Source organism: Microtus pennsylvanicus, chromosome 7 (genome assembly GCF_037038515.1).
Source record: "Microtus pennsylvanicus isolate mMicPen1 chromosome 7, mMicPen1.hap1, whole genome shotgun sequence".
Taxonomy (NCBI): domain Eukaryota; kingdom Metazoa; phylum Chordata; class Mammalia; order Rodentia; family Cricetidae; genus Microtus; species Microtus pennsylvanicus.
In genome coordinates, this window is record NC_134585.1 from 2,818,899 (window position 1) to 2,841,501 (window position 22,603).

The 22,603-nt window shown below is 46.7% G+C and overlaps 2 protein-coding genes across 2 annotated transcripts in view; one reads left to right on the forward strand and one right to left on the reverse strand.

Annotated features, from left to right (window-relative positions):
* The window catches only part of LOC142854247 (H-2 class II histocompatibility antigen, I-E beta chain-like), a 122,292-nt gene that overhangs the window by 14,610 nt on the left and 85,079 nt on the right, over window positions 1–22,603 (reverse strand). The window lies entirely within an intron of this gene.
* On the forward strand, window positions 13,188–21,320 carry LOC142853518 (H-2 class II histocompatibility antigen, E-S beta chain-like). Its single transcript, XM_075978703.1, has 6 exons — window positions 13,188–13,221; window positions 16,398–16,664; window positions 19,618–19,662; window positions 19,793–20,029; window positions 20,749–20,923; window positions 21,302–21,320. Exons 1-6 carry the CDS (start codon window positions 13,188–13,190, stop codon window positions 21,318–21,320), a joined length of 777 nt encoding a protein of 258 aa, XP_075834818.1.

Genomic DNA, 22,603 nt, shown 5'->3' on the forward strand with positions numbered 1-22,603 from the left:
CAGAATAGGAGGAGCAGACAAGCATACACAGAAAAAACTATGTCCTCTCTTTACCCATTGCTAGGATAATTAAGAACCAGGGGAATCACTGCTTTGATGCTGATTGGGTAAAGTCAGTGTAATTAGCCAATCATCAGCAGAGCAGACCAGCACCATCAGTTGCTGGCTAGAGATTCAGTAGTAAGGTCCCCCCTCTGAAACTGGCAATTCCCTCTTAAAAAGGATATGTTGCTTTGAAAAAGAGTTTCTACTTTTATATCCACAGAGGATAGAAAACTGTGTATTCCTTACAAGATAATACGGTTTGATGAGACACCTATAACCTGGGCCACACCTTCTGTTGGAAGTGTGTCACGGTGGGGGCGGGCTTTGAGGCCTTTTCCTCAAGCATCACTCAGTGTGACAATCGACTTCCTCTTGCCTGCAAGATGTAGCACTCTCAGCTCCAGCACTATGTCTGCCTGTACTCCATGATCAGATTGGACTGAACCTCTGAAAGCATAAGCGACCCCCTCAATTAAAAGTTTTCCTTCATAAGAGTTGTTGAGGTCATGGTGTCTCCTCACAGAAACAGTAAACCCCAACTAAGACAGCGCATTCTCTGTTAGTGGTCATGTGTGAACACGCATGTGGAGCTGGAGACTCACACCTGTGTCTTCCGGAGGAACTCTCCCTTTCTTTTTGAGGCAGTGTCTGTGGCTGAACCTGGAGGACACTGGTTGATCCTCCTGTCTCTGCCTCCCAGGAAATGGGATTCCAGGTCACATGACCCCAGGCCTGGCTCTTTCTGTGGTCTTGGGACCCTGAGGTCAGGTCACTGACAGAGCTGTGACTCCTGCTGTATGCATCCATTTCAAGAAACACATTTGATATCTGTTCTCTGTTGATTAATGTGCGGAAGGACTTAGGTCAGAATCAGAGCCCCGAGTCCTAAGGTTGATGTACAAATAAGAAGAGATCAGTGTGGATAGAAGAATCTATTCCCAGCTCAGTCCTGTCAGTAAAGTAAGTCACTGATGAATAAAATTTAAACCAAACTGAAAACACAACATTATGTTGTTACAGAAATTTTATCTATGTTGTGACCCAATGTTTATTGGGGTTAGCAATTGGTTCAAGAGGTGGGGTTCACATTCAGCTGGTCATGTAGGCCCATATTTCTGTATGGTATACCAGCCAGGCATAAAAGCCATGGGCCTGGTCTGAGCTGATCACATAACTCTGCAGACAAACTGTCTCTGTTTAACTAGGCCAGGATGTGCTGCTAGTTTCTTTTGTTATAAATGTATATTACCTGTGGAGAGATGTTGGCTGAAGCGATGACTTAAGAGTTAGGAGGTTTGGTGCTTCCTTCCTTTGTAATTTGGAGGATGTCTTATAGAGACGCTAATTCATGGCCTACCTGACTTCTAGCATACAGGTAGATATGGACTGTGACTAAAGCCATTCACCTGGTTGCCTAGGATACAGCCTAATGTGTTTTCCTGCTCAATTTATGGGATGATATATAAACTGTTTGGGGAATAAACAAGAAATCTTCGAGATATCTTGCCATTCAAGGATGACCATGTAAGCTGTGTCTGATTATTCCTCGCGTCTCCGTTCCAGTCGAGTTAGGGAATCTGTGTTGGGCCCACACGGGCCCCAACATGGTCAGAGTGGATCATAGTGTTCCCTGCAGGCTCCATAAAGAATGGGTCCCAGGAAGAAGGTCATGAGGCCTTTTTCAGCACAAAAGTAAAGAGCAGAGCAGCCTTGTGTTTCTTGGTCCTTTGTGATTATCTCAGTTTTTTATCTTTAATACTTGTCCATCAGTTTTATTTTATTCTAAACAGTAATAAAAATTACTTTATCTGGTGCCCACATGAGGCATTACTAAACCGCACACAGGTTACATAATTCCACCTTGCAGACTGAGCTAGCCACCACTTCAGTGCAGTGGCGAGCAGAGAACATAGACCCCACCCCTTTCCCAATTCCCTCTTAACCTGATTTCCTGTGTCTGGGGATTTCCACAGATGCCCTCCCAGGCACCAATCCCTGGCTCCTCACAGTATATCTGTGCGTCCACTGCTACCCTCCCCGGCCATTTCTGATCCACACGCACAAGTGCCCCGGCAGAAGCTAGTGCCTTGTGCATTTGCTCCTAGCTTTCTGAGCCTGGGCTGCCTTGGTGGCAGCCGGCTCCACCTGCTGGCCAGACAGCGTCACTACATCTGATTACCTTTGCACAACCCCATCTTTCAAGCATCAGTGTCAGCTGGAAAGACGTTAGGAATTTTTAAATGGTGAATTAGGCTAATTAACAAATTGAATAAATGTAAATAAATATTTTTTAAAAAGGAGAGATAGAAGGGGGACAATATGAAAATTATTTATTATTAGTTAGGCAGGGAAAACTAAACTGAATGCCAGGAGAAAGGAGGGGGAGTCAGGGAGAAGCATGGAGCTGCTGGAGACAGATGTGCTGAGACCTTGCTGGTAGGCCACGACCTCGTGGTGATGCACAGATTAATGGAGATGGGTCAAATTAAGATGTAAGAGTTAGTAAATAAGAAGTTAGAGCTAATGGGCAAGCAGTGATTTAAATAATATAGTTTCTGTTTGATTATTTCAGGAGTCTGGGTAGCTGGGTAATGAACAAGAAGCCTCATTACAACAGTTCTACAAGGCCCAAAAGAAGTTTTCACTGATTTTTTTTTTTTTTTTACAAAGATTGACTTCAGCTGTGAATAGAATGATAGCAGACCTCAAAGTTAGAAAAATATTATTTGAATCTTTGGCTTTTGAAAATGCTTTCAAAAGGTAATCAGGATTTTAAAGAAGAGAACTGGAGCCATGGATGAATGGATCTGACATACAGTCAACACGGAATCTCTTGGTGATACTTGGATGGGACAGGTGATTTCCAAAAATTTTAAGAAAATGAAAAATTTCGATGTTTTAATTGCAGTAAACAAGTTCATCTAAAACAAAATTGTAGATGCATCATAGAAACAATGTTTCTTTTCAAGACATAATCAAAACAGAAGGCCCTAAGATTCAGGAATACGCAGAAGGTGTAGCCAAGGCCAATGTTGGACTAATGAATGCAGATCAACAAGGGACAGTCAAGGTAACCCTTTGCATTGGAAAATGCCATAGGGGGCCTCTCACAGGCCCCCATGTCAAATTTGGTTCAATCAGTCCCTGTCAGCATGAGGGAAACTCAGAGCAATTAGAAGAACTAATGTCTGCTAACAGCTTCAGTAGGTAAGACAAATTTTCGAAGACACCATAAAACAAATATTTTGGCAAAATTCAATAATTGACCAAGGGCCAAAGCTAAAAATAAGGATAAACTGTATTATTATAATAGAAAGGTTTGGTTGACAAAGGTGGAGGTAACCATAATTTCACCAAAATCTTGGCATGCAGACTGGCCACTTCAGGAGGTAAGTGATCAAAATCTTGGGATTAGAACTTTATCTCCGAAATAACAAAATTCCAGTTGGGTCAGATAAATAGGACCAGAAGAACAGATAGGAAAATTAAAACCTTATGTGGCTAAGGTAAGTCCCCATGGAAACGGTCTATTAAATGTTCTATATTTCTTGTCTCTGTTGTAAGGGGATGGTGTTTCCACCACACTAACTTTAGAGGAGGCGCACACACCAGAGCATCCATGTCTTTCTTTCCTGCAATGTATGAGGGGGTGGTACCTCGAGGTATCAGGGAGCCTCCCCTTATGGCTTATCTGGCCCCAGCCCACCTAGCAGCTTCCCTGTTTAGTCCAGAGAGAAACCTCTCACATGGATATACCTGTCTTTGCCTTATGGAGACTATGGTGGCCTTAGCCCTGTGGTCCCCAGGTGGCGCCTGGGTGAGGTCTGTTTGTGGTAGCCCAGCCCTTGCAACAAAACCTGGCTCATACTTCACGTGAAATCTGGATGGAAACCCCCACAGCCGACAGCCCTTGTTCTCAGGGCACCTGCAGATTTAGCCACACCTTGAGGCCACCACAGTTAACAGCTGTGACCTCTGGGCTAGTTGGTAAACCGCACCGCACTTCCTCGTGCTGTGGATTGGGGGAGAGGGGAGCTGGGAGAAAGTGAAGAAGCATCAAGTGTGGCCCTTCCTCTTCAGTCAGAGTTTCCAAAATAAAACTCAGGGTTAAAAGTTCAGTCTGAGAAGCTGAACTCGGACAGCAAGCAGCACTGGGCTGGCACCGCATTTCTCATTTGCTGCGTCCTGCACACTTACGCTGAGGAAATGGCTGCAGAAGGCTGTCACCCGACAGAATGAGAGCAGACTTATGCTGCTAACCTCAGGATAGCACACAGAACAGCACCTGCATGCACATGTTTAACTGTGTCTCCTTCAGGAAGGCCTCGGGATTTGAGAAGAGTAAGATCGGCTTTGTCTGCTCTGGAATTCACTCCTCCATGTCAGCGTCTTTTCTGGGCAGTGAGAGTTTTGTCTCTCCTGCTGATCTGGCTCACAACTGTCTGTAACTCCAGATCCAGGAGACCAAACCCTATCCTGGCTTCTGTGGGCATCACATGCAAGTGTTACAAATACAGACAAGCAGGCAGAAGGAAGCAAAAGTTTATTTGAGGGCTAATGAGGTGGCTGAGTGAGGAAAAGGCCTGCCATCAAGCCTGATAACCCGAGTTTGGCCCCTGGCCCACATGGTGAAAGCGGAGAAATCTGAAGTCCTGATGTTCATACATGTGCCATGACACACACACGTGCGCGCGTGTGTGCATGCTATATGACGTAATTAAAAACAAGCAGAATTTATTAAATATTTTATTTATGATTTATTAAAATATGTATCTTTCTGAGTTACACTGTGTTGATATCACACACAAATATTTAAGGTCTATTTTCATTACTTTTCTGTTTGTTTTTAAGTTAATGTTTTTATCATATCTTTTTTCTTTCTTTTTATTGATTTTTGTTGAACTCTACATTTTTCTCTGCTCCCATCTCTGCCTCTCCCCACCCCTTCATCCCTCTCCCAAGGTCCCCATGATCCCAATTTACTCAGGAGATTTTGTCTTTTTCTACTTCCCATGTAGATTATATATATGTATGTCTCTCTTAGTGTCCACATTGTTGTCTAAGTTCTCTGGGATTGTGGTTTGTAGGCTGGCTTTCTTTGCTTTATGTTTAAAAACCACTTATGAGTGAGTACATATGATAATTGTCTTTCTGTGTCTGGGTTACCTCACTCAAAATAATGTTTTCTAGCTCCATCCATTTGCCTGCAAAATTCAAGCTGTCATTTTTTCTGCTGTGTAGTACTCCATTGTGTAAATGTACCACATTTTCCTTATTCACTCTTTGGTCAAGGGGCATGTAGGTTGTTTCCAGGTTCTGGGAATGACAAACAAAGCTGCTATGAACATAGTTGAGCACATGTCCTTGTGGCATGATTGAGCTTCCTTTGGATATATACCCCAAAGTGGTATTTCTGGGTCTTGAGGAAGGTTGTTTCCTCGTTTTCTGAGAAATCCGTTTTAATTGTGTGTGTACACATGAGTGAAGGTGCCGATAGAGCTTAGAAGAGAACCTCGAATCCTCTGAAGCTGGAGTTACAGGCCGTTAGGAGCTACCTGACTTGGTAGGGTCTGGGAGCCACACCTGGGTCCTCTGTAACAAGTGCTCTTAACCCTGAGCTGCCTCTCATCACGTCAGTGTGCGTGCGGTGGGGACTCCTGACATGTCAGGGTGTGTGTGGTGGGGACTCCTGACACGTCAGTGTGTGTGGTGGGGACTCCTGACATGTCAGGGTGTGTGTGGTGGGGACTCCTGACACGTCAGTGTGTGTGGTGGGGACTCCTGACACGTCAGTGTGTGTGGTGGGGACTCCTGACATGTCAGGGTGTGTGTGGTGGGGACTCCTGACACGTCAGTGTGTGTGGTGGGGACTCCTGACATGTCAGGGTGTGTGTGGTGGGGACTCCTGACACGTCAGTGTGTGTGGTGGGGACTCCTGACACGTCAGTGTGTGTGGTGGGGACTCCTGACATGTCAGTGTGTGCGGTGGGGATTCCTGACACGTCAGTGTGTGTGGTGGGGACTCCTGACACGTCAGTGTGTGCGGTGGGGACTCCTGACACGTCAGTGTGTGTGGTGGGGACTCCTGACATGTCAGTGTGTGTGTGGTGGGGACTCCTGACACGTCAGTGTGTGTGGTGGGGACTCCTGACACGTCAGTGCGTGCGGTGGGGACTCCTGACATGTCAGGGTGTGTGTGGTGGGGACTCCTGACATGTCAGTGTGTGTGGTGGGGACTCCTGACATGTCAGGGTGTGTGTGGTGGGGACTCCTGACACGTCAGTGTGTGCGGTGGGGACTCCTGACACGTCAGTGCGTGCGGTGGGGACTCCTGACATGTCAGGGTGTGTGTGGTGGGGACTCCTGACACGTCAGTGTGTGCGGTGGGGACTCCTGACACGTCAGTGTGTGTGGTGGGGACTCCTGACATGTCAGTGTGTGTGTGGTGGGGACTCCTGACACGTCAGTGTGTGTGGTGGGGACTCCTGACACGTCAGTGCGTGCGGTGGGGACTCCTGACATGTCAGGGTGTGTGTGGTGGGGACTCCTGACACGTCAGTGTGTGTGGTGGGGACTCCTGACATGTCAGGGTGTGTGTGGTGGGGACTCCTGACACGTCAGTGTGTGCGGTGGGGACTCCTGACATGTCAGTGTGTGTGGTGGGGACTCCTGACACGTCAGTGTGTGCGGTGGGGACTCCTGACATGTCAGGGTGTGTGTGGTGGGGACTCCTGACACGTCAGTGTGTGTGGTGGGGACTCCTGACATGTCAGGGTGTGTGTGGTGGGGACTCCTGACACGTCAGTGTGTGCGGTGGGGACTCCTGACATGTCAGGGTGTGTGTGGTGGGGACTCCTGACACGTCAGTGTGTGTGGTGGGGACTCCTGACATGTCAGGGTGTGTGTGGTGGGGACTCCTGACACGTCAGTGTGTGCGGTGGGGACTCCTGACATGTCAGGGTGTGTGTGGTGGGGACTCCTGACACGTCAGTGTGTGCGGTGGGGACTCCTGACACGTCAGTGTGTGTGGTGGGGACTCCTGACATGTCAGGGTGTGTGTGGTGGGGACTCCTGACACGTCAGTGTGTGCACAGTGACAAGTCAGTGTGTGCAGTGGCTGGTGACTCCTCACATGTCAGTGTGTGCAGTGGCTGGTGACTCCTCACATGTCAGTGTGTGCGGTGGCTGGCTGTCATGCTAAGCATCCCATCTTCCCATGCACCAGGCATTTATACATGGAATTCCTTACTCTTCCAGCTATATTTATGTGCACTGTAGATTGTTCTAACTCCGTAATACCCCCACCATATTGCAGAAAAACAAGAATGACTCAGACTTCCTGTGGGTCTCCTTCCAGCTTTGTCACCTACCTTCCTCTGCCATCCCAGGCCCTAGTGACCACCCCCGCTTTGGTCCTCATCCAGGTCGAATTTCAGGTCACAAGTAGGTGGGAATATGTCGCATTTGTCTTTCTGAGTCTGGTCCATTTCCTTTGGCTTCCTGTTACATCCAGGTTGCTCCCAGCGATGGGACCTCTTTCCCTTCATGACTGAGTAGGATTCCACTGTGTGCACACACTTCCTTTACCCATTCGCTCTTGGGTAGGCACCTCTGTGGCTGCACTCTTCGCTATGGGGAGTAGCACTGTGGCAAACAGATTTCTTTTGGGTACAAAGATTTCATCTTCAGGCTAATACCTACAAGTGTTTGGTTTTTATGGGCAACCTCCAACTGCTCGCCATGATGTCTGTACTAATTTTTATTTCCTCCATCCTCACCAGCAATTGTTAATTCTTGCTGAGGACCCTGCCTGCAGTGACAATGCTTCCCTGTAGTTTTGGTTTGCACTTTCTTCATGGTTAGTAAAGCTGAGTATTTCTCAACACTTATTGGCCATTTGAACATTATGTCTTGTTCCGAGAGCTGTCTTTATAGCTCCATTTCCAGTGTTTTAATAGGCTTATTTGGGTTTCTGATGCTCACATTTAAAAAAGATTGTTTTATGGGCAGTCGTGGTGCACACGTTTAACCTCAGCACTCCAGAAGCAGAGACAGGTGGATCTCTGTGGTTTAAGGACAACCTGTTGCAGAATATTATTTAACTCAGCATGGATGTGCTACACTTGTTTACGCTGAAGAATACTATTTTAACTATGTAAACATATGTTACATTTGTTTTGCTGTGATTATTTTTTTTTTGATTTTTCGAGACAGGGTTTCTCTGTAGCTTTTGGTTCCTGTCCTGGAACTAGCTCTTGTAGACCAGGCTGGCCTTGAACTCACAGAGATCCGCCTGCCTCTGCCTCCCGAGTGCTGGGATTAAAGGCGTGCGCCACCACCGCCCGGCTTGCTGTGATTATTTCAACCGTGTAAAGGTGTGTTACTTTTGTTGATGCTGCGTTTGTTTAATTAGGAAGAGATGTGTTGCATCTGTTTCACCTTGCCTGCCTAAGGCACCTGATTGGTCCAATAAAGAGCTGAATGGCCAATAGCTTGGCAGAAAAAGGAAAGGCAGAGCTGGCAGGCAGAGAATAAATAGGAGAACTCCAGGCTTGAGAGAGAAAAGAGGAAGGAGAAGAAGGAGGAAAAGAAATGAGGGACACAGCCAAAGCAAGAAGCCAGAAAATGCCAGTCAGACTTAGAGAAGCAGTGAAAGTAAGATATACAGAAGTAAGAAAGATAGATAAAAGGCCAAAGGTAGATAAAGAGAATCAGGTTAATTTAAGTTAGAAGAGTTAGCCAGAAATGAGCCTAAAGTAGGCAGAGCATGGAAACTAATAAGTCTCTGTATCATGATTTGGAAACTTGGTGGTGGCCCAAAAGAAAAAGCCTGGTACAGTATCCTGGTCTACAAAGAGAGTTCCAGGACAGTCAGAGATGAGAAACCCTGTCTCAAAAACAAAATTGTTTTATATTTATGGGTGGCTTAATTGTATGTATGTCCATGCAGCATGAGACTGCAGTGCCCACAGAGGCCAGAGGATGGCACTGAATCCTCAAGAACTGGAGTTGCAGACAGCTGTGAGCTGCCCTGTGGGTGCTGGGATTTGAACCCTAGCTCGAAGTCATAAGAGCAGCCAGTGCTCCTCACCGCCGAGCCACCTCTCCACTCCCGGGATTGGTCTATAGAGTTCTCTGTTGACAAGTTCATTACCGCTACAGAAAGGGCTGCTGTCTCCTGTGTGCCGCACCTTCGCTGAGTGTACCAGGTCCAACAGCTTTTGGGTGGATTACTTAGGCTTTCCTGTGTCGTCATGCTTGCAAACATGAATAACTTCCTTCCGATTTGGATACTTCTGATTCTTATTGTTTAATAGCCCTTCCAAAGGCTTCCAGTCAGGCGCTAAGCCTGAGCCGTGAGTGTGGAGGGCTGTGTCTTCCCAGATCCAGGAAGAAATGACTGTAGCTCCACCCACTGTAGGCTTTTACATGTCGTCATTATCATTTTAATGTATGTTACTCCTATACCTTTTTTTTTTTTTTGAGTTTTCTTACCATAAGCAGCATGAATTGTATCAGAAGCTTTCCTGGCGTGTTGTTTATGTATTTGCACCTTCGTCCTGTTGGCTCTCCGCGCTCATTTACATATGTCAGACCACCCTTGCATCTGGAAGATGAATCCGACTTGGGCATGAGCTATGAACTTTTGATGTGCTGTTGAATTTGATTCACTAGACTTTTACTGGAAATTTTGGCACCTTTGTTCAGAAAACTGAAGAGTGTAACTACGGAAATTAATTCTTCAAAAGTCTCATGGACTCTGCCAGTACCTTTAAGACCTGGACTCTCATTATCGGCCCATTTTGTTTCCATCTGTCTTCTTGGTTCAGTTACTGTGAGCTGTGTTTGTCCAGGCTCAAGGCTTGCCCAGTGTTTGACATAGTCTTCTATACTATGGTGCTCCCCTATCTGGTTCATGATACCTGCCTATTTATACCTAATAAACCACTTTGTTAAATGTATCATTGTGTCAATATGCAACGACCTTCTTTGTTTTTTTCACTTTTCAAAATGTAACAACGTCTGCTTGACCAGGCAAAGTACTGTTACTTTGTCTCACTTTTATTTTCCATCTGTGTGATGTGTCTTCCCAGCCTTCATTCCTAGCTTCTATGTAACCTGTTTGTAAACGTGATGAGTTTCTTGTACCCAGTACATAGTTGAGTCTTATTTTTCCTATCCTTTCAGCCAGTAAATTTTAGTTGATTGATGTATTTAATTCATTTGTATTCAAAGTTAATTTTTATTACATTTCCTTCCCTTCCGTCTTCTCCCTCCTTTTTTTTCCCTTGCTGTATGCACAGAGGTCAGAGGACAACTTTCAGGGGTAAGTTCTCTCTTTCCACCATGTGGGTTTCATCAGGCTTGCTGGCAGGTACTGTTCCTCGCTGTTGCTCTCTGTCATTCGGTGTTACTCAGTTGCTCACTGTTACTCAGTGTTACTCACTGAGCCTTCTCCCCCACCCATTATTTAAGGTTCTTATCATAAGGTAGGAACGTCGTTCTGTAATTTTCATTATGTTCTTTGTGCTTTCTATTTTGTTTCTTTCTAGTTCTCTTAATGTTTTTTAAACAAAAACAGTCTTTCTGTATATAGTAGTCTTACTCAAAAGGGAGCTTTTTTTCAATAATTTTTCCTATTCTCTTCAAACCTATAAGGGTTCTTCCAGGAAATCTGATATAAGTCTAAGGGGCATTCACTTTATGTAAATTGGTAGTTGTCTCTTGTTTTAGAAACACTTCTCTCTGTCTCTCTGTGTCTGTTTGTCTCTCTCTGATATGGTCTCTGTCTCCACTTCCCCTACTACCACCCGTGTGTGTGTGTGTGTGTGTGTGTATTCTTTGTCCCACAGTATTGCCTCTCTCCCGGTGACTCAGCCCCATCTTTGAGACTGCAGTAGTAGTCTATGTTTTCTGGTACTTCCAACAATCTTGTTTGAGTATGATATGCTTCAGTGAGGGACTATTTTGACAAGAGCTAGTGGGGATTCTTTGAGCTTCTTTTATTTGAATGTACCTTGTAATTGTGTCATTATTTTGAATTCCCATCAGAGATCTGCCTATGGAGAATTGTGATTTTAGAGGTGTTGCGTTTCCTTTACTGGTTCTTTTGTTCTTTCTCTGGTGTGTGTGCAACCAGTGTAACATTTGCTTCTTCCAGTGTTACTGGATTTTGTAATAAGTTGTTTTTCTCATTTAAATAGGTGTAGTACTTTGAATGTAATTGGCCCCCATAAGCTCATAGGAAGTGACACCATCAGGAGGCATGGCTTTGTTGGAAGAAGTTTGTCACTATGGGGGTGGCCTTTGAGGTCTCCTATGCTCAAGCTATACTCAGTGAGACAGACCACCTCCCCTTGCCTGTTGACCAGCACGTAGGACTCTCAGCTCCAGCACCATGCCCTCCTGCACACTGCTGTGTCCCACCGTGATGATAATGGACTGAACCTCTGAACTGTAAGCCATCCAATTTCATGTTTTCCTTTATAGGAGTTGCTGTGGCCATGGTGTCTCTTCACAGCAATAGAATACGGACTAAGACAGTAGGCTGTAGAAAGTCAGGGCAGTGGATGTTTGGAGCTTGGTTACAGTAGAACTCAAAAGTGTACTCGGTGCAGTTTCCCCATCTTTGATTAATGACAGCATCGTCTGCATGCACTGTGCTGCCTGAGTTTATGTCAGCTTGACACAGGCTGGAGTTCTCAGAGAGGAAGGAACCGCGAATGAGAAAATGCCTCCATAAGATTGGGCTATAGGCAAGTCTGTAGAGTATTAGTGAATGATTGGAAAAGGCCCCGCCCACTGTGAGTGGTGCCATCCCTGGGCTGGTGGTCCTGGATTCTGTAAGAAAGCAGGCTGGACAAGCCATGAGGAACAAGTCAGTAGGCAGCTCCCTCCATGGCCTCTGCATCAGCTCCTGCCTCCCAGGTTCCTGCCCTGTTTGAGTTCCTGTCCTGACTTCCCACAGAGATGAACAGAGGTGTGGAAACATAAGCCAAATAAACCCTTTTCTTACCACATTGCTTTGGTCATGGTGTTTCATCACCACAGTAAAAACCTCCAGGGATTCATAAAGGTTTACAACTTTATAGTGGATGTTGGCATCCATGGTGTGTGCCTGAGCCTACTCAAGAGTCCAGCCCTGATGGCAGCGTGGGGTAGGATATGAAGAACACTGAGCTGAAGTCTCTCTGCACAGGCACAGGCAACACCAAGGGACACAGCAGACCCTCCCGAGAATGCTCAGGATGGATGCGGGAGACAAGGGGACTAAAGATTGAGTGGCTACAGCGGTAGAACTATGAATGGGATTTCCCTAGGTCCTGAGAACTAAACAGGTCTCAAGGTTCTGGGGTCTGTGGCATCAGTAACCACAGGCTTAAGGCTGTGGGGCACAGGGGGGAGGAGGGGACTTCCCTGTGTACTTCATCATGTACCTGCCATTGGCACTGAGGTTTGTGGTACTCTTAGCAACATTGGTGGCGTTATCTACTCAGATGGTCTCTGTAGATCTGAAGGCACAAGCTAATTTTTATCAGGGGTTTGGGCACCAGAAGCTGTGGCTTGGAGTTCTAAGGTGTGGAGACCTTTGCTGAGTTGCTCGGGCCATAGCTAGACAATTTTAGGCTTGTGGCATGGTTATCCACACTCTAGAGATGCAGAAAGTGGAAGAGACTTTATTCAAGGCCCTCAGGCTAAGCACAGTAGTGCAGAGACTTGGGGCTTTTCTGCCATCCTGGAACAATAGAATATGGATATGAATGTCTGTATAAACTGGGCGGTGGTGGTGCACACCTTTAATCCCAGCACTTGGGAAGCAGAGGCAGACAGATTTCTGTGAGTTCGAGGCCAGCCTGGTCTACAGAGTGAGTTCCAGAGTAACCAGGGATACCCAGAGAAATCCTGTTTCAAAAGCCAAAACCAAACACAAACAAAAAGAAAAGAAAAGAAAGAAGGAAGGAAGAAAGAAAGAAAGAGAAGGAAAGAGAGAAGAAAGAAAGAAAGAAAGAAAGAAAGAAGGAAAGAAGGAAGAAAGGAAGGAAGGAAAATAAAGAATGTCTGTAGATAACCTACAGCAGCCTATGGCGGCCCATGGAAAGCTGTGGTGAGAATAGGGCTCATGGCACTGTTAGCTACAGGACATGGATGAGTCTGTCCTTGGACCTCGGGGACAATGTAAGTGATGCCACATTCCCAAGGCCAAGCAAGACTGGATGAATCTGAGATCGGGGCTGCTGGGAGTCACACACCTGCAACTATAGAAGGAAACAGGGTTTTGCCAACTCTTGCTAGACACATGTGAATTCAGTCAGCTCTTTGTACAAGCTGTCACAGGCCAGAGGTTGTGGGATGGAGAGGAGGCCTTTTCTGACCCTAAGAGAGCAAGTAGGATGGACCGTGAGTTTCTTACCATGGCAGCAACTGGTCCTGTGAGATGCTGAGGAACATCTGCCTGGGGAGGTGCATACCAACCCAAGGCTTCTGCTGGCCTCAGGGGCTGGCTGTCAGCTTCTGCAAGATATCCTCTAGCAGTGACTGGGTACCAGCCTGGGTTACTGGTACTGTGTGGACCAAAGCAAATCCCTTCTCTAGAGCTGTGATGTGGGATTCCCCCTCTGTATGCTGTGAATACCATTGGTGAATAAAGAAACTGCCTTGGCCTGTTGATAGGGCAGAACATAGGTAGGCAGGGGAAAACTAAACTGAATGCTGGAAAAAGAAGGCGGAGTCAGAGAGAAGCCATGGAGCCCTGCAGAGACAGATGCCGGAACTTTACACAGATTACTAGAAATGGGTTAAATTAAGATGTAAGAGTTAGCCAATAAGAAGCTAGAGCTAATGGGCCAAGCGGTGATTTAAATAATACAGTTTCTGTGTGATTATTTCAGGAGCTGCTGGGCGGCCTCGTTACAGCAGAGCTGAGCAGTTACTATTAGGCCACCAAGCTCCCCAAACAGTCCCGTGTGAAAGGACTGTCACTCTCCTGCTGGGAAGGCTGCTGACTGTGTCTATGACAGGGTGTAGGGGTCCTTTCCTGCTTAACTGTCCCCTACAGTGGGGTTTTGACAGCTGTGATCTGCAGGTGCAATGTCCCCCACAGCACTGATGTTTGAACACTCAGTCTCCTGTAGTACCGTTGTTCCTGAAAGTTGTGGAACCTTTAGGAGGCAGAGGTTTGCTGGAGGAGGTGTGTCACTGGGGGTGGGCCCTTCAGCTTTATAGTTGGACCACTCCTGCTATCTCTCTGCTTCCTGACTGCACAGACAATGTAACCAGCTGTCTGGTGCTCCTGCCTCATGCTTCTGCCTCATGCTCCTACTTCCTGCTCCTGCTCCTATCTGGTTCTCTTGTCTCCCGCTCCTACCTTCTTCTCCTGTCTGATGATCCGCTTTGTTCTTCCACCTTTGTGCCTTCCCCACCATGACAGACTATCTTTTATCCTTTCAAGTCATAAGTCAAAATAATATAAAATTAAAATTAACTAAGGTATCCATTAGGTTGTTTCGTATCAAATATTTAGTTACAGCAGCAAAAAGCAACTAATACACACCTCCAAACGAGGACCTGAGGTTGAAGCTTGCTCCTTTTCTCTAGTACAGGAGATTGAACTCATGACCTTGGGTGTGCTAGGTAAATTCTCTGCCACTGGGCTACACAATTTTTTATGTTTTGAAACAGTGTTGCAACATTGTTATAATTGACACCAAATTCATCACATAGACCAGGTGGACCTTGAATTGCCATCCCCCTGTCTCAGCCTCCCAAGCATTTAGACTAAAGAGACATCACTATGCTGGCTGTTGATTCACTTTGCTTTTTGTTTTTGTTTTTTCTCCTGAGTTACCACGGCAACTCTTTGATTTGCTTGGATTACCTATCGCTGCTTGGCTGATGTTCAGGGTTCTCTCTCAACTCTTGTCCTTTAAATGAGTTTTCCCTTTGTCTTTCCAATTCTTCTCCGAACTAGAGTCAAGCCCTGTGTTCTGACATCTTGGCTGGTATCTACCCAGGGAGTTTTACATGAAGTGTGTGGGCTGTTATACACCAAGACGTATCTGCCGGATTCCCCCATTCCAGCCTAACTCTTGCTCTGGTATGGATCTGCAATGTGGAGAAGTCAATTGACTCCACTGCGGATTTGTTAAAGGGGACAACGGTGGTACCTGCTGCACAGAGATGACTGCACAGGATGTCTGCAAATGAGAACTTTCTATTGTTTCCCTCTGTGCTGGTGTTACCATCCCACCAGCTCACTTGTCCCACAAATGCTTCCTCCACAACAGTTACACATCTGAAAAGCCACTCCTAGTGTCCTTCTGTGTCATGTCATTAGCGTCTGCCTTGTTATTCTGTTAATAGAAGTGCCTCTGTTTGAATTTTTTTATCCTTAGATACTTTCATCACTTACTTCCACAATTTCTAGCTCCAAAGGCAGAAAGAAGAGATTGAGTTTTCCCTCGTAGGGTTCCCAGGGTCAGCAAGGCCTGGCACAAGGCCAGTACTCAGGGGTGTTTTATAGACAATTCTAGATGGGTGCTATTTCAGATGAGGGTGAAGACCTGTGGGCAGGAGAAGGGGCAGCAGGTGGTTGAGAAGGGGGTCCCTGTCCCACATGATTTTTGTGATGTTTAGTTTTAGCTATCAACTTGACACAACTTGAATTAAATCACCTGGGAAGAGCATCTTAATGGAAATTATCTATATCAGGATTGCCCGTGGACATGTCTGTGAGAAACTGTTTTGATTGTTACCTGACGTAGGCAGACTCAGTCCACTGTGGGCTGCACCATTCCCTAGGTGGGGGCCCTGAAGATAGGGGTGTCAGAGAGGAGGAAGCTAGATGAGAGACGTGAGGATCCACGTGCTTATTCTTTCTCTGACCCTCCCTGTGGACATGATGCTGTAAGTTCTCGCCTTGGCTTGCTGGCAGTCATAGACTATACCCTGAAATTATCATCCAAACAATCCCTTTCTCGGCTATGTTGTCTTTGTCAGGATATTTTATTGCAACAGAAATAACGAGACCCAATATTTTCCAGCTGCTCCAGTTGTTCAAGATGGACTCATGGTGGGGTAGTTAGGAATTAGAGGGTACAGGAGGCGAGGTCCTTGCAGGCGTCACTGTTCCCTTGGCTGACCTCCCGGTTTGGGACACTGCTTGAGTCTCCTCCCACACAGCCTGTAATAGTGTGTCCCTGTGCCCACAGCACATTTCCTGTGATAGTGTCCCTGTGCCCTGTAATAGTGTCCCTGTGCCCACAGCACATTTCCTGTGATAGTGTCCCTGTGCCCTGTAATAGTGTCCCTGTGCCCACAGCACATTTCCTGTAATACTGTCCCTGTGCCCACAGCACATTTCCTGCTGCAGCTGAAGGCTGAGTGTCGTTACCTCAACGGGACGGAGCGCGTGAGGACTGTGACCAGATTCATCTATAACCAGGAAGAGTTTGCAAGCTTTGACAGTGGCATTGGGAAGTTCCTGGCAGTGATGGAGCTGGGGAAGCCCATAGCTGAGGACCTGAATCGCCAGAAGGACGTCCTGGACAATTATCAGGCCTCAGTGGACAGGTGCAGAAATAACCACCAACTTGTTGATTGGTTCCTGTTGAACTTAAAAGGTAAACATTGGGCTGGAGGTGCACAGGTGAAAGTGTGTGTGTACGTGTGTGTGTGGGGGGGGAACTCTGAAACACTTGTGATCTTCCTGAGGCTTATTTTTGGTCAAAAGGTCCTCCAGCGGCAGCAGAGAGTTCAAGATTCAGGTCATGCTCTGTTCTTACAGTTCTCAGTTCTCATGGTGGGTGACTCACAGAAGCCTGCAACTCCAGCCCCAGGGGATCCGAGTCTCTCTACTGCCCCCATGAGTATTGCACACACACATACACACACGTGTGCATGCACGCACACACACGCACACACACACATACACATACTCATACACTCATGTACACACATAATTAAAAATAAAGTCTTTTTTAAAAGTCCCCCCTTTGTCTGTTTTCTTTCTTGGCATATGTATTTTTACATCATTGAAATGGTTAGACAGGCTGGAGAGACGGCTCAGGGGTTAAGATGGTTAGACAGGCTGGAGAGATGGCTTGGTGGTTAAGATGGTTAGACAGGCTGGAGAGACGGCTCAGGGGTTAAGAATACTTGCTGCTCTTCCAAAGGACCCAGGTTCAAGTTTCCAGCACCCAAACTAGGTAGCTCACTCACAACTGCCTGTAGCTCCAGCTCCAGGGCCTGCACCCTCTTCTGTCCTCCACTTGTGGCACGCACACACAAACACACGTATAAAAAAAATGAAGGTAAATCTTTTTAATGATATGAAGCTGGCGTTTAGGCACAATTTTGTTCCTAATGCACTGCGTTGCTGTTTTATGTACTGCTCATAACGAAGTAGCGGCAGATTCTTCTTCGGGTGAGGCGGGTTAGCACACACTCAATTTGTTAGACTGTTGTTGTTTTTTTGTGTGTTACCAAATATTTCAGAACAAAACAGACACAAATGTGCAAAAGAGAGAGATTCATGGTGGAGGATCAGTGATGGGAAAATAGCGGGACAGTGGTGAACAGTACACATTATGTACCTTATGAAATTGTGTAAGGACAAGTTTAATTAATTATGTAAAAGTAGAACTAAAATTAAAAATTATAAAAAGAAATACCTCTCCTTTATTTTTAATGCCCATTTCTTTCATTTCTGTGTTTCTATTACATGGTTCACACTGGCAGGGAAGGCCTTTCCTTCTCTAAGGCTGGTGGTTTGAAAGAAAACGACCCCCAAAGGGATTATTAGGAGGTGTGGCATTGTTGAAGTAGGTGTGGCCTTGTTGGAGGAAGTGCGTCACTGCGGGGGTGGACCTTGAGGTCTCTGGCTCAAGCATCACTCAGTGCCACACCACTTCCTGTTGTCTGCCAGATCCAGGACACTCGGCTGCTTCTCCAGCTGCAGATGTGCCTGCACGCTAGCATGTCCACCATGATGATAATGGACTGACCCTCTGAATTGTAAGCCACCCAAATTAAATGTTTCCCTTTACAAGGGTTGCCATGGTAATGGTTTCTCTTCATGGCAATAGAAGCCCTAGCTTCACACTAAGCTTCACAGGCCGTCCACAGCTCTGGTTTCCAGCGTTTTCCTCAGTGGTTTGCAGGCTCTCCCATCCACATTTTAACCAGGCCCTATGATGCTTAGCTTTTTGAAAATATAAGTTGTTTTATTTTTAATTACACGTGTGTGTGCATGTGAATGAGGTACTCACAGAGGCCAGAAGAGGGCGCTGGATCCCCTGAAGCTGGAGCTGCAAGTGACTGAGCCTCCAAAAAAGAAACTTGGCTGGCTGGAGAAATGGCTCAGTGGTTAAGAGCACTGACTGCTCTTCCAGAGGACCCGGGTTCAATTCCCAGCACCCACATGGCAGCTCACAACTGTCTGAAGATCCAGTTGCAGGGGATCTGACACCTTCACACCAATGCACATAAAATAAAGTTAAATAAACCATAAAAAATATTTAAAAAAAAAAAGAAACTTGGGCCCTCTGCAAGAGCAGCAAGTGCTTTTAACTGCTGAGCCATCCCAGCCCCCCAGAATCCTTGCTTAGCTTCTGAGGTGAAATTGGGCCTATTCAGGGCTGTGTGGCCGTAGACCGTGGACTCGCTCTGCTGGCACTTCACTGACATTTGATGGGTGAATTCTCCAGTTTGGGTTTATTTTTATTTTTCATTGCTTTCTTTGAAGAAATTTTTATTCGTGAGAATTTCTGAAAAATTGTCAATGTGTAAATCGGTCCTAGAAGTGTCACTTGTAGGACTGAGAAGAAACATTTCCCCAGGCTCCTCTTTTAAAACAAATGCCCCTTGGAGGCTGGTCTGTGAAGGAGTTTCCCAAGACCAAGCCCTGGTAACAGGGAGCCCCAGGCCCTGGCTTGTGCTCAGAAAAAGACCACCAGTTGTACAGTGACAACAATTGTGATTTCAAATGTTTGTTTTGCAGAGAACAGAGAGTCCTCTGGTGAGTTTCACATAGTGTGTATGTATGTACATGTATGTGTGTGTGCGCGTGTGCGCGCGCGTGCATGAGAGAGACAGACAGACAGAAAGACAGATGAGAAAGACAGAGAGAAGAGAATACTGTGTCACCTGTGTGGAGATCACAAGACAGCTTGCAGGAGCTGTTCTCTCCTTCCACTGTGTTGGTCCTAATGTAATGACCTTTTAGATTTTTTCTTTCTTCAAGACATCTGGGAATCACCTCCCTCTGCACCTGTTTCCCAGGATAGAGCCCTTCCTCAGCTATTCCAAGGTGTATGTGCGTTGAGGTACTGTGCCCATGATCCATCGCCAGTGCTTTCAGTTGAGAAACTGGAGATATTTCAGTTCAATGATAATCAATGTTTCAGGCTATAAAATAAAGCCTTACCATTTCCTCAGATCCAGCTGACCCTGCTATTAGGATAACATCACAGGAAGGTTTGGGCGGCCAGCCTGGGTGGATGGAGGCAGACAGGCAGCCGACTTGGGGGGACAACTCCACCTCATGACTTATTCTCACCTCCCTTTCTCCTCTAGTTGAGCCCCAGGTGACTGTGCACCCGGCAAAGACGCAGCCCGTACGCGCTTCGGGCTGCCTGCTGCTGCCCCTTGCCCCAAAGGCTCCTTCGGTAGGTTTTAGCGGACTGCGATGGGGTATCAAAGACTTGATCTTTCCTGTCAGTGAAGTAGAGACAGCAAGCCCCCGGCAAAGAGCACCACAACCTCCTGGTCTGCTCTGTGAGAGGCTTCTACCCCGGCCAGATTGAAATCACATGGTTCCGGAATGGCCAGGAGGAGAAGACTGGGGTCGTGACCACGGGCCTGATCCGGAATGGAGACTGGACCTTCCAGACCCTGGTGATGCTGGAGACGGTTCCTCAGAGTGGAGAGGTTTACACCTGCCAGGTGGAGCATCCTAGCCTGACCAGCCCTGCCAGAGTGGAGTGGAGTGAGTGGAAAGCTCCGGACCCTGTGAATCCCCCGCCCACCTGGGAGGGGCGTGGCTTACCTCTGCTTGTCAGCTCTCTCTGGCCCTGAGAATCCCTGCCCACCAGAAAGGGGGAGTGGCTTATTCCACAGAGAAAGATGTGTAGAATTCCAAGTTACTGGCTTTTATTCCTCGCCTAGTTCCATCTCTCCACCCACATACAGGCTGATTAAGACGGGAGCTATGTGGTAACGTTCCCAAATAGAAAACCATTGAAAATTAAAATATTTAGATAGGCTGGGTGAAGATGTGTCAGTGATGACAGATATCCCCAGTACAGCACACAGCATGAGCTAGGTTCTCTGGCAAGAATCAGAGAAAAGTGTACCTCTAAGTTTTAAACCACAACTCCAGAAAGGAACTGAAATTAGAGCCACCTCCTCTGGACAGCAGTTATTAAGAGCAAAGTGGAACCCGGGCAACACTACCCAGCCACCAGCTGCTGCTAGGAGAAATGACGTCTTGAGTTTCATTATAGGGGATAGTGTAGATTTATAAAGCAACACCAGATAGTTGCATTCCCATCCATAGCTGCAGCTAGTCTTCCACTGTTTCGTGTGATTCTGAAATATCTTCCCAGATGCGGCCGGTTCTAGCTCCCCTAGTGCTCCGAATATCAGGACCTCAATGAGGGGTGTTGAATTTGAGATTAAAAGCCCACACCTGGCTTCCCTCCTCAGGGGCTCAGTCCACGTCGGCACGGAAGAAGATGCTGAGTGGAGCTGTGGTCTTGGTGCTGGGTCTGCTGTCCCTCCCAGGGGGGCTGTTCGTCTACTCAAGGAACCTGAGAGGTGAGGAGCTGGTGGGGCCAACTTTCCCCATAGCATTTCTGGGGAGAGTCATGGCTTCGCTAAGGTTAGTTACCAGGGAGTCGGTAGAGCTCCCCAAGGTGATCTCAAAGTCTAAGCAGCTTCCGAACGCACCTCTCTGTGGGTGCTGGAGAGCAACCTGAGGAGCAGTGGCTTGCAGATAAGAGAAAGACTGACAGGCAGGGAACAGGCTGAGAAACGCACAGGGGAAGGAAGAGCCGCTGGGCCCTGCCAGAGTCCGGCCAGGTGGTTTGCACTGAGCCTTGTTCCCTGCACTTACTGAAGGCCTGTGCTCTGAAGCAGCTTTGGCTGGGGTGTGAGAAGTTCTCTCTGCTCACTGCCATGCTGTCAGGGAGGCCTGAGGGGGGAGAGAAGCCACTGCAGAGTTGGGTCTGAAAATGCCACTGTCCCCTGTGCTCTGCAGGACTCCGGAGCTGAGCTGAGCTGACAAGGCTGAAGGAAGAAGCTCTCCTGTCTCCATGTCTGAAATCTTGTCCTGCCTGCTCGAGTTCCTCCACTGACAGTGCTCTACCAGGACCTGCCTTGTCCTGGTTCTGGACCCTGCAGACTGTGCTCCCTGATGGCCTGCTCAGCCCGTGTCTGGGCCTGCAGAAGTTCCCTCCTCTCCCCTGTCCTGTCCCCTTAAATTACCCTGTCCTTTGTCTGGTGCTGTAACATGAAATCTAATTGTTCCTAATAATAAAAAACCTAGAGTCAGATATAAGGGTTAATGCTGGAAGATCAGAGAAGCAGAGCAGCCAGTCACTAGAGAGTTCTTACCTCTACCAATGTTCAGACCAAAGGGCGATCCTGTCTCTATGAAACCTCAGACTGAATCTCAAGCTGAATCCTCAGTCTGCATCTGAGCTCCTGTCTCCTCCTGCCTTACATTCCCAACCATATCACTGCTGTCTTCACCTCCCTAGTGCTGGGGTTTAAGGCATGGAATTCCAAATGCTGGGATCACCTTTGTATGAGCTCTGTTTCTCTTTTAGACAGATTCAATCTCAAGTAGCTCAGGGTGGCCTCGAACTCACAGAGATCCATCTTTCCCCTGAGTCCTGGTATTAAAGGTGTGAGCCACCACTGCCTGGCCTGCATGGCTGACTAGTGTGGCTAGCTCTGTGTTCAGGTGCTCGTCAGGCAAACTTTGTTACAGCACAAACAAAATATCACCATACTTTTGTCTGTTTTGTTTTTTTTCTTCCTAAGTATCTGGTTATATCAAAAAGGAACCAATTAAATTTTGTATTCTTTGAAATCCTAATACCTTTTGTTTATTTATTTTGCCATTTTTTTCACTGCCCAACACCATAATGCCACAGTGTGCCCTACGTGCCAAGTGGGGAAGCTTTGGGTGTCTGTGCCTGTGTCTGATGGGAAAAACAGGACAGCTGGCTTTCTCCAGATCAAATAAATTCCCTTTTATTACATATTTCATAAGATAGCAGTTATTTCAAGAAAAAGAAAAACCTTTAAATCCAAATGCTAAGCTCTCGCACAATTCATTTTCTGAGTCTATCCAGGCGATCAAGTGCTTTTCCCCATTTTTCAGTTACTGTGGACTGCGTTCACTGATCCAGTTAGCGTGGACAGCGTTCACTCATTCAGTTAGCGTGGACTGCGTTCACTCATTCAGTTAGCGTGGACTGCGTTCACTGATCCAGTTAGCATAGACAGCGTTCACTGATTCTGTTAATGTGAACCAAGTATTAATTCTGAATCT

Bases quoted from the DNA above. Each gene is read 5' to 3' on its own strand.
- LOC142853518 (XM_075978703.1), top strand. From the start codon at position 13,188: ATGGATGAGTCTGTCCTTGGACCTCGGGGACAAT. The intron at 16,665-19,617 runs GTAAACATTGGG...TTTCTCCTCTAG, and splicing joins GTTCCTGTTGAACTTAAAAG to TTGAGCCCCAGGTGACTGTG. The intron at 20,030-20,748 runs GTGAGTGGAAAG...TTCCCTCCTCAG, and splicing joins CCCTGCCAGAGTGGAGTGGA to GGGCTCAGTCCACGTCGGCA.